This window comes from Aquarana catesbeiana, linkage group LG04 (genome assembly GCF_042186555.1).
Source record: "Aquarana catesbeiana isolate 2022-GZ linkage group LG04, ASM4218655v1, whole genome shotgun sequence".
Lineage (NCBI taxonomy): Eukaryota > Metazoa > Chordata > Amphibia > Anura > Ranidae > Aquarana > Aquarana catesbeiana.
Window position 1 is genome coordinate 383,715,361 of NC_133327.1, and position 12,422 is coordinate 383,727,782.

Genomic DNA, 12,422 nt, shown 5'->3' on the forward strand with positions numbered 1-12,422 from the left:
TTAAATATGAAACAACGTATGAAGTAGTTCTATTGCATTGCTGTGCAGAGGACACCTAAAATAAATGCACAGACAGGCTAGAACGAAAAGTCCAGCCTTATGCCCTGTACATACGGGCGGACTTTTCAGCAACAAAGGTCCAACAGTCTTTCCTACGGACTTTCGACAGACTTTTGATGGACTTCTGACGGACTTTCCTACACACAATCACACCAAAGTCCGACGGATTCGTACATGATGACGTACGACCGGACTAAAATAAGGAAGTTGATAGCCAGTAGCCAATAGCTGCCCTAGCGTCGGTTTTCGTTCGTCGGATTAGCATACAGACGAGCGGATTTTTCTATAGGAACTGGGTCCGACATAAAGATTTGAAACATGTTCCAAATCTAAAGTTCGTCAGATTTTTGACAGAAATAGTCCGCTGCAGGTCCAATGGAGCCCGCACACACGGTCGGATTGTCCGGCGGATTCGGTCCGTCGGACCAGTCCGGTTTGAAAAGTCCGCTCGTGTGTACAGGGCATTAGTCTGTATTTAAAGGGACATTTTGTGGATCTTAGACAATCTGATTTGACTTTTTATTTTTTTAAAGTTTAGTTAAAAGCTTATTTGTTGCGTATATAAATATAATAAACCTGATGTAGAAGGTGGTCATTTTCGTGCGCATGAGCAGAGATGTGCACATACCCATGAGCATAGGAGTTCAACAAGAAGTGAAAAGATGGGCACACACTGGCATGCCCACAGATCCTGGCTGCCAGTGGCCTACTTGAACCTGAGGTCTGCCTAGCTTCATTGCTGGATTGTCTCTTATGTCTGCAACTGATTCATGTTATCAACCCCGGCCTGGATTTTTGACCAAGATTCTGCCTGCTAATTTTGTACTTCCCTGCCAGCATGTTGCTGACCCCTACCTGTCTTTGACCTGGATTCTGATTGTGATTTTGTACCTACCTGCCAATCAGCCATTACCAAACTTGGCTTGTGACCTGACTACTGTCTTCCATTTTTTCAAACCTCAACACCTCCAATTTCCATGTTGCTGAACCAACTCCCTGGCAGTGGCACCTGCTCCCTTCCACCGCCCTAACTGTCCCTGTCTCTGCTACCAGGGGGGTTTGGATAGGAATGTTTTATATATATATATATATATATATATATATATATATATATATATATATGTGTTATACAGTATACTGTATATGTTTTATATTTTGTAAATGTTTGTACAGTGCCTTTATTTTCTATGTAAATGTTTACCAGAAAAGGTATGCCGATTCCAAGATTCCAAAAAAGCCTGGGAATATAATGTAGGGAGTATGTCAGACCTCTACAGAAAGACCACAGAGAACAAAGGTCCCACTCTGCAACTGCTTGCAGGGGAAAAGCTCTTCTACTCGGACTGTAGCTGCTTTAGACAGAAAATTAACTGTATTGCATTGTACACCTTTTGTTTTTATGCACCTGGAAAGTATTTAGCTGATTTACCCTGAAGATTTAATTTGGATTTAAATGATAAATTAAGTTAATTGGCAGTTTAACAGTTTTACCCAAATTAGCAATAGAGTGTGTGACTACATGACCTGGTGAATTTACAATGCTAGCTCCACAGAGGTAGGGGTGGATATCAATAATTAATTGTATTCCATAAAATACTAAGGATTTCATTACTACTAGATAAATCAATAGTAATGAATACTCACCAGACATAAGTGGTACTTTAATCACATTCCAACAATGACATCCATCCATGTCAGAGGCCCAGATATTTGTTTCATTCCACAAGAATAATATGAGTGAGCCGCTGGTATTTGTTGTATCCAAAGTCATTAATTTCAAGTTCTTGATATAGCAATCACAACCAGTTGCTCTAGCAACATCTTTCCGATTATATTGTCCCAAAACATATACTATTGTGTTGTTTAACATATCATAATATGATATGCCACTACCCGTTTCCCAGTGTTCTATCCAGTACAAGCGGCTGAAAAAAGTTAGAACATACAGTCAATAATATTGTTTCACGTAACTGGCTGTAAATCATAGCTTACTATGGAATAATTTGTTTTTATTTACCATATGTATTTATGGCAAAGCTTATGAATAAGTAAAAAATAGTAGATCTGAGCACAACAATGATAAAAAGAAATCTGGATGTTCTGGTAGATCATCAAAGCATGCAAAGCCAAGCTGCAACAAGATACAGCAGAAAAAAAAAAGTATAAACTCAGGGAAAAAAAGACAATCTTTCCCCTATAAAAAGCATTAGTAGGACCTTCTCTGAAATATGCAATCTAGTTTTGGCCATCCGTTCACAAAAAGGATGTTGCAAGACTGTAGAAAGTGCATAAAAGACCTACTAAATTAATGAGGGACATGAAGAACCCAAGTTATAAGGATGAGATTCGATTTCAGGTCAAACATGAGACTGACCCATACCCAGACTGCTTGTTGTTTTCTGAATAAATTGACCCCAATTGGCCAGTTCACCTGCTCAAAACAAACAGACAGGGATCCAACAGCATTGATCAAATATGCTCACAACCATATTTGATCAGTGACATTATCCAGCATCTCCTCCAGTATGTTTACATTACTGCAGCACCAGGGATCTGTTATTTGCACAAGAGTGCAGGGTGCAGCTGGTCATCCTTGCAGCAAGGAAAAATCATCAGACAGTGGGCCATTGCGCTTTTTACATTTTTCTAATTGGCTGGACATCATTCTTGTCAAAGGCTTTACATCATTGGATTGCCTGATGGTTCATGGATTTATGTTGGAAGACATTATTTACATTTTTTCTTATATTTTTTTCTGTAACATTATTGAAGGACTTTTTAATGGTGTTGGTGTGTTTATTTACATTTTACTCTTACTGGGAATATCCCTGTACTCAATCCCCTGGAAAGGGTCAGACATCTGGGGGTACCTTTTTTTGTTAAAGGGGGTTCAAGATTCTACTATACAGTAAGTACCCCAAACCCTCACATCCTTTAGGGAGGAATGGAAGTGGTGCAGATGTCCTTCAAAAAGATGCCTTGCTGCCCCTCTTTCTGGGCACCCTGGCTGCATGCACCTTGTCCCAATGCGGAGAAATAAGGGCCTATGTCTCCACTCCCAAGAAAAAGAGGACAGGGTTATATTACTATCCCTTTATTACTCAATCCCCCAAAAAAGACCCCCATAGCCCCTATATCTTTTTGGGAGACAGGGTGTGGGTAAAAGGCCTTTTTCCCCTCAATGCAGGGACAAGGTGGCATGCAAGGGGGGGAAAGGCTTCCCCTGCCCACTTACAAGTTCCCCCAATGTTGAAAGGCACATGGACTGGTATGGTATAGGAAGGGGGTGCATGGTTTTTACCCTCCCTTTTCTGGTCACTCAGGCTGTATGCCTGGACAAGGGTTTGGTTAAAATATTAATGGGAACCTAATTACATTTTTTTAATGTTATTTTTTAATGACACTACATCGTACTGTTTCATATTACCACATGCAGCTTTTAGGCATCCCTCATATTAAGGCATTTTATTTAAAGGATTTGTGTATTTTCAATGTTGCTCTTTTTAAACATTTTGGCCAGAAAAATAAGTGTTGTCTCAGACTTCAGCAGAGTTCAGCTCTCAGTTTAGGGCTTGTGGATTTCTTGGTTTGCTGTCACTCAGCCCTACTCATGAGAAAACATTTTAAAGTTTAAATTTATTAATTTACTATTTTAAATATTACATTTAGTCTTCCTTGAGAATAAGCATTTGAGAAGTTAGTTCTAGCCAAATCTGTAGTGGGCTTCTTAGGAGAGCAAGGATGTTTTTCTAATTGCACAAAATATAACTAATAATATTTACAATAAATAACAATAGATTGTTAATGCAGGGAGTATCCAATTGCTTTAACTACTTCAGCCCTAGAAGGATTTACCCCCTTCCTGACCTGAGCACTTTTTACAATTTGGCACTGCACTGCTTTAACTGGTAATTGCGTGGTCATGCAATGCTGAAATTTGCATCCTTTTTTTCCCACAAATAGAGCTTTCTTTTGGTGGTATTTGATCACCTCTACGGTTTTTATTTTTTGCAATATAAACGAAAAAAGACCGAAAACTTTGAAAAAAAATGATATTTTCTACTTTTTGCTATAAAAAAAAAAAATACAATAAACTCAATTTTAGTCATACATTTAGGCCAAAAAGCATTCAGCCACATGTCTCGGGTAAAAAAAAATGCAATAAGCCTATATTTATTGGTTTGCGCAAAAGTTATAGCGTCTACAAACTAGGGTACATTTTCTGAAATTTACGCACCTTTTAGTTTATGACTGCCTATCTCATTTCTTGAGGTGCTAAAATGGCAGGGCAGTACAATACCCCCACTCCCCCCGACCAATTGACCGCTTTTTGGAAAGTAGACACCCCAAGGAATTTGCTGAGAGGCTTGTTGAGCACATTGAATAATTTTATTTTTTTGTCACAAGTGATTGAAAAAAATGACAAAAAAATATTTATTTACACAAAGTTGTCACTGAAATTATATATTGCTCAAACATGCCATGGGCATATTTGAAATTACACCTAAAAGTGAAAGCTAATTAGCCGCTAGAATTGCTTTTACATGAAAGCCGACCTCTGGCTGAAAAGAACGATACCAAGATGATACCTAAACCTGCAGGCATCATTCTGGTATAACCACTCCCATCCCAGTACGTTGCTGGACGCTGTCGCTGTCAAGATAAATAAATCAGTGCTGCAGCTGAATGGTGTACCTGAAAAGCAAACAATGGTAACACTAAAACATTAACTCAATAAACCACAACAATCTGTGCCCAAAAAAAAAGAGTAAAAAATATATGCCGAAGCATGGCAGCAATCCGCCCCTAATGTTAGGGGAAAATCGCCCCTCCACCCCTGCCCCCATGCTACAGCATAAATGCTGTTTTTTTTTTTTTTTTAAACTGTGATGGTGAAATCACCTCCTACAGTGCTGGAGTCGCTGATTTACGTATTGTGAGAGCGAACGCTGTTGCTGTCAAGATAAATAAATCAGTGCTGCAGATGAATGGCGTACCTGAAAAGAAAAAATGGTTAACAATAAAACACAGTAAACAGTAAAGTATAAAATAATTACATACCTGAAAAGCAAACATGATAAAACATAGTAAACATAATAAAAATAGCAGAACAATAGAGAGAGAACAATAGAGAGAGAGCAATAAAACAACAACTATTTTTGTATGTATAAAAAGAAACTCCCGCGCTGTCTGAAATTAAAACTAAGGGGGCACTGCTGCAAACACCTGTGACTCTGATCCGAAACAGAAACAAGGAAAATGAAATAGTAATGGTGTTTGCGCTGTGAGGGAAGGTGAGAGAAGTGCTTGCCAGCAAAGTGTGCTGGTAAAAAATAAATAAATAATGAATAATAACGTGATAATAACAACTGAAAAAAGTGGTGGTAGCAATAAAATAGATATACGTCAAGTCAAAATACATAGGATGGTAACTGGTGCAGTGTACATAAAATAAACATATGGAATGAACGCCAGTCCAGTGTTAGCTGATATAAAAACACAAAAAGTAGACAAGAAAGTCCATGTGGTAATGAAGAAAAATGAAAAAATCCGTAATGGGCAAAAAAGAAAAACAATCCCACCCCCAAAAAGCACACGTGTGCTAAGTGCAATCTTCAGTGATGACACCTCTGTGTCTGCAAGCAGCTCACCTCACTGCTGTAAGGTGCACAGCATATGCTGGTCACAGATCACAGGTAAAGATGGTTGATGAGAAGACATCCTATGTGTTGTTTGAATGGTCTCAATAATGGATATATGGAATCATGCGGAGAAACATAAAGAATATCACTATTTGCACATCTCTTCATGTTTTATACCAACATTCATTGAGTCCACCTGACAAGCGCTGGGAACAGAAGCCGACCAAAGTTGCCACACTGAGGACATACGAACTCGGTGTTCGTTGGATTGACGCCTATGCTCCTCTTCCTTAAGTGAGTGCATCACTATTTGATCCGCCCTGTCCCTCTGCGTTGGTTGCGGTATCACGCTATATATCCATTTTTGAGACCATTCAAGCAACACATAGGAAATCTTCTCATCAACCATCTTCACCTGTGACCAGCATCTGTGACCACATGGTAACTGCACCAGTTACCAATATATGTATTTTGACTTGACGTATATCTATTTTATTGCTACCACCACTTTTTTCAGTTGTTATTATCACATTATTATTCATTATTTATTTATTTTTTACCAGCACACTTTGTTGGCAAACACTTCTCTCACCTTCCCTCGCAGCACAAACACCATTACTATTTCAACAACTATTTTTGGCTTTTTTATTCTATATTTATTTTTTTTAATTTTTTTTTTACACTTTTATTTGTAACTGTAATGGTTCCAGGTTCGGCACAATACAAACTAGGTGGATGTCCGTGATAATGCCCTAGAGGAGGGCGAAACACGTTGACGCATTTCCGGTTTTACGTACCAGTGACGCAACTTCCAGTATCCGTGGAACGCACGCTGCAGATGCGAACCTGGAACACACTGATGCCTGTTTTTTCAAGCCGTCTCGTGAGTGGCATTTTTGTAAATGCGCAGTAATTCAGTGCCAGCAGTACTTCACTATATACCTTTTTCTCTCTTTTTAAATATCCACCATCTTCCTTGGTCCGCATGAAAATCGTTTGTGGAAGCCTCTCGGATTTTGGATCTATGTATCATAACCTTACAAACCATTTTTGACCCCTGGACTGCAAAGCTGAGGGTCCATAAGCTCTGGTGAGTGGGGTCATACAAGGGGAGTGTGGTCTCTGAGTTTTCTTTTAACTTGGATGCTTGAATTGCTGTTGGAAGCACTCGGCACTTTACTTTTTTGTATCACTATTCAGTATTAGATCATTGCACTTTGTGCTTAAATTCTGCTTATATTTATTATATGTTAGCACTTATATACCACTAGTGCTGTTGAAAATCTGTATAATTTTTGGTTCCAGGTTCGAGTCTCTCAAAATGCGATGGCTTCTTTGGAGACCATGTGAAAGTGTGTCCTAGTCTGTGCAGTGCTGTACCTTACGCCAATACTCCACTAGTATGTGGTAGCATTCTAAACATTCACCAATGCAAAGACCAGGATAGTCAGGACAGGAGGGACAATAATAGCGGGTGTCATGCCTAGATCCGCTCTTGCTATAGACACAACATCTTCCTTGGGGTGATCATTGGGCAGGGGTACCAGGGAGGACATATGGAAAATGTCTCCCATGCAGCTGGCTTACTGCATTTGCGTTGGGAAGTTGGGGCACAACACCGTCTGGAAACAGAAGGGCTGTGACGATCTCTTCCTGGAATTTAAGGAAGGATCCAGTTCGTCCTGATGCTTTGTATAGCACATAAGCGTTCAGCAGGAGCCAATTTGAAAAAGTATACAGACACTTTTTTATACCAGCGTCTGGCCTTATGGGCAATTAAGTACGGCGCCATCAACTGGTCGTTCAGGTCCACCCCTCCCATAATAAGGTTGTATTCGTGGACACAGAGGGGTTTCTCCACAACACCAGTCACTGTTTGAATTTGGACCATCGTGTCTGCGTGAAGGGAGGACCATAAAACTATACGTATAGCCTGTTGCCCTGTCACAGAGCTTATACATCATGACCCCATATCTGGCATGCTTGCTGGGAAGATACTGTTTGAATGACAAGAGGCCAGAAAACTTAATCAGGGACTCATCAACGCAGACAACTTGATCGGGAGTAAACAAGGCAGCAAACTGTTGGTTAAAGTGGTTTACGAGGGGCCAAATTTTGTGGAGCCGATCGTATTCAGGGTCACCCCTAAGGACGACAGACTTCATTGTCGTTGAAATGCATAAATCTCAAGATTTGCTCATATCTAGCCCTGGTCATGGAGGCAGAGAACATGGGCATATAGTAAATTGGTTCAATGGACCAATATGACCGCAACTCACTTTTTTTAGTTATGCCCATTAGGAGTGATAGGCTCAGAAAGGTCTTAAATTCGGAGACCGTGATAGGTCTCCAATCTCTGGCAAGAGTTAACTGGGGATTAGTGGCGATGAATTGACCAGCATACAAATTACTTTGGTCCACAATAGATCTATAGAGCTCTTCCGTGAAAAGCAGCAAATAAAAATCAAGTGACGTAAAATCAAATGTTTCCACCTAAATTCTGGGTTGGCACTATGGGCTTAATGGGCCTGTTTTTGTCTTCTTGGTGGCTGCAGGACACTAGTTGTACTAGCCAGCTCACCAGCTTGAACTGCACTTATGGGACTCGCCACGTCACCACATGATACTGCAGTGCTGGTTTGACTACGACCAGGGTGTACTAGGCCGATGGTGCTTGCCAGTTCACCAGAAGGATGAGCGGCACTAGTACTGGCTCTCTGCTCCATACGAGAGCCCTGCGGTTCTTGCACCTCAACAACAGCTGAAGAACGGGGTCGGGTACGCCTGGCCTTGGCAGGGACCACTACTGTCAGGGTGCCGCTGCTGTCTACAGGATCTTATTCTGAGCCTGAATCTGACAGATGGGTGACTTTCTCTTCACCCTCATCTGTCATGCTCAGAAACGTGTAGGCCTCTTCACTAGTGTACCTTCGATTGCACATTGTGGCCTCTAAATTTACTGGTACAACTAGTGAAACTCACATGAAAAAAGAGCACCTAACTGTCAGCGACTGCTTCAAACGCTACCAAAAAAACTGTTAGTGTTCGCAGGGATCAGGCCTGTCTCTGCAAACGCTGTAGTTATGCATTTTGTGCTTTGTAAGTGACAGTAATCAATTGATACTGCACTTGGGTGGGATGGGCTGGGCTGGGCGGAGGGGCTAAAAGCAGGTGCTAGCAGGTATCTGGGCTGATCCCGCTAACGCTGCATTTTTGGGAACCCTAAACTACTGGGGACGCTAGTATAGATCTGATCAGATCAGATATTGATCCGTTTAGACACTATACTACTAAGGGAGGTGTATGGTGCGTGAATGGGTGTTAGCACTATTGGCACGAATCTGACGCTGCCTGGGGTGATGCAGACCCTGACTAACGCTAAAACTGATGTCACCCGCCGGGTGATCATTGGGTTAAAACTTTATGAGGTAATATATGGCGTGTGCCCTGGCGCTATAAAAACTAACTAACTTAACCAGCATCAGGGGGGTTTTGGGGGGGTACCCTAGAACTAACACTGATTAGAGTCACAAGTGACACCAATGCAGTGATCAGTGAAAAATCTATAAACTGCAATTGGTGACACAGTGACAGGGAGTGAAAGGGTTAACTGGGGGGGGGCGATTGGGGGGTGATTAGGGGAGGACAAGTGTACCTACGTGTACTGGTGTTAGTGTAGTGTTGTGCAACTCAGGGTAAGATGTTCTCTCTTCTCTCTCTTGAACAGAAAAGAATTTCAGAGAGGGAGATGACATCACTTCCCCTGTCTGTGTTTACACTTACAGACAGGGGAAGCATTTTCATTCGCCAGAACCGATCAACAGGTCCAGGCCAGAAATCATTGGACCTGAAGACTGATCACCGCGGACACAGCGGGGGCGTGCGCGATGTACGGGTACATGATTATGCGCACCCATGCCACGTATATCGGCGTGAGCCAGTCGGCCAGTGGTTAAGGCAGTGTTTTGCAAACTTTTTCGTCTTGCGGCGCACCAAAAAGATATAAAAAATTTTGCGACACGCCGAAAAGATTTAATAATTTTTTTTGTGGTCAAGTACTTATTTATTTTTACATCTATATTTAAATTGAATATGAAGGATGTGCCTGCTTTCGAGAGCAAATCAGATTGAAGCGAGGTTCAGTTCACAAGGATTAGCAACAGATTTTCGCTTCCTATAATACAGCTAGGTTCCTACAAAGGGTAGTCAGGGTAGGGTTGTCAGGGTGTTTGAGAGGGGCAGAAAATGGAGCAATTTGAGGTGGTGATAAAATACCAATTTTTGAGGAATAATGGTTTTCTTTAAAAGAGAAGTACAGTAAAACCTTGGATTGCGAGCATAATTCGTTCTGGAAATATGCTTGTAATCCAAAGCACTCTTATATCAAAGCGAATTTCCCCATAAGAAATAATGGAAATTCAAATGATTCATTCCACAACCATTTATTCATAAATCCTTCAGTTTTTAGTCCATATAAAAAGATTATAGGAATGTAATAGGTTGTGTAACCATAAAATGTCCATCTACAAATGGCAGCCTCTACAAGGGGATTAGAAGAAAAATCCAGCAGGAGCTACAGAGTATAAAAGAGAAGAGAGGCACCTCTAAGTGTAGCAATATGGTTACATTTAATAAAGGTACAACATTTAGCAACTCACATGGCTGATGATTAAAAGAGACACATCTAAGTATGCAGGCATACAGGGTAAAGCTGTCCACCTAGACCGTCCTCTGCGCCGCTGGCTCTCACCGCTGTCAGTCTGCAATCATGACCGGGAACATTACCCTGTAGTAGAGCGATCTGAAATGGAGGCTTGAATCACTGGAGTGCAGCGTGGAAGAGATGACATCGATGTCGGTGAGAAGGATGGTCTATGTGGACAGCTTTACCCCAGATGCCTGCATACTTAGATGTGCCTGTTTTAATCATCAACCATGTGAGTTGCTAAAGGTTGTACCTTCATTAAATGTAACCATATTGTTACACTTAGAGGCGCCTCTTTTCTCTTTTATACCCAGCTGAGACATGGCGCTACTTGTATATCAAGGCAACGCTCTCAAACCAAGTTACTCTCAAACCAAGGTTTTACTATTTTTTTATTTTTTTTCTACAGAACCATACTTACCTAGGTGGATGCAGCATCACTGACTGTCAAACAGCTCTCTGATCTGCCCCCCCGCATGCGCTCATTGGAGCACTGAGCTGTGGAGGGGCAGGGAGCGGCCATCTAAGCGTCTTAGCGGCTTGCTGAGAGGCCAAGACGGGTATCAGTCCAGGCACCTGGCAGATCCAGACTTTGTCGTGATGGCGCGCTGCCTGGACTGATTCCTGTGACGTCCGCTCTCTTCTGAAAACTGGTCACAGGAGTACAAAACGAATTGCACTCCTGTGACCCATAGGAGAAGTCCAGCCAAACTAGCTTAGGCTGGTCTTCTCCTTTTAAATATTTATTTCATGCAAAGAAATAAACTGTATATTGCTATATAGGTTTGTGAACTAGATGTTTTGATCTTAAAGTTATCTTGAGGCAAAATAAACCCGGTTAAGTCAGCAAAATAACATGTAGTCAATTCATTTTTATTTTTGCCAGGGTTCTGTCTGGGGCCTAATGTTGCGAAGTTTGGTAATGATACAGACATACATACTGTAGAAGGTGCTTCTGTGGTGCTGAAGAAAGGAGTGCATGCTCTGAAAACGCATCATTTCCACCCGATGATCCACTTTCCAGCGGGCGCTGCGTGTCACCCTGCGCTCCAACCATTGAAGACCTGCAGACTGCCATCTTTGCTAGTGTGCCACGGCAGACAGTTTGAGAATGTGCCCTTTCATACGGACTTTCCGATCAGGTCCACCTGTCAGTTTTTCAGGTGGACCTGATTGGACACTCCATTCAGCCCTATGGAACGGCAGATGTCAGCGGTGACATGTCTGCTGACATCCGCCAATATCCGTTCGGATAGGATCGAATGATAATGGACAGGTAGTCCATTTTCATACGATCTCCATAGAGGACAGCGGGGCTCTGACAAGTCTGTCTCAGCACAGTGAGCGGAGACGGACCTGTCATCCGTCTGCTCAGCGGGGATCAGCTGAGCAAAGCGGAGTCTGTACATGGAAAAGCCCATGTGAAAGGACCCTAACACTGCTTTAAAGGATCAGGTATAAATGTTATCCCTGTTGGAGCAAACTGGACCTCAATTAGCTTGCCTTCCTCTGTATCCCCTGCAGGTTGAAGGTTCAGAGGATACAGGTGTTTAGTTCAATTATGTCTTTTGGTTGAACCTTATGGAAATGTGTCTTTTATATCCTCACTGTGTAACTATATAACTTATAAAAGATCAAAGAATGCAATAACATGATGCAAACTGAACAGGAAAAAGGTAAAAAGAAAAACAATTTACCTAAGCAGAGGGTAAACCGCAATGGCATCTATGGTCAGGTTGGATAATTTCAGAGATGTGCCAATAGGTTTGAGATTTTTCTTCTTATGCTCCAGGTCAAGAAAGAAGAACTCAGTACCATTCTGTGCGGAATGTACAGTTACATATATATGTCTTGCTATCCAGTCTGCTGCCATGCTTCGAGCGCCTGAGAAACGTTCATCTTCCAGTAGCTAAAAACAAGGCCTTTAGTAAGTATAGAAAACTACAATATATAAAATGCAGTCTCTTTGAAACCAAAATCACTTTTTATTTACCTACACACTCTTAAGTTAACAA

The 12,422-nt window shown here is 41.5% G+C and overlaps 1 protein-coding gene across 1 annotated transcript in view; it reads right to left on the minus strand.

The window, feature by feature from the left end:
* The window catches only part of ROS1 (ROS proto-oncogene 1, receptor tyrosine kinase), a 249,252-nt gene that overhangs the window by 108,022 nt on the left and 128,808 nt on the right, over positions 1-12,422 (minus strand). Inside the window, exons 22-23 of the mRNA XM_073627146.1 lie at positions 12,105-12,316; positions 1,705-1,985 (exon numbers count right to left, since the gene is read on the minus strand). Of these exons, the coding sequence (XP_073483247.1) occupies positions 1,705-1,985; positions 12,105-12,316 (493 nt within the window). The remainder of the gene's footprint in view (positions 1-1,704; positions 1,986-12,104; positions 12,317-12,422) is intronic.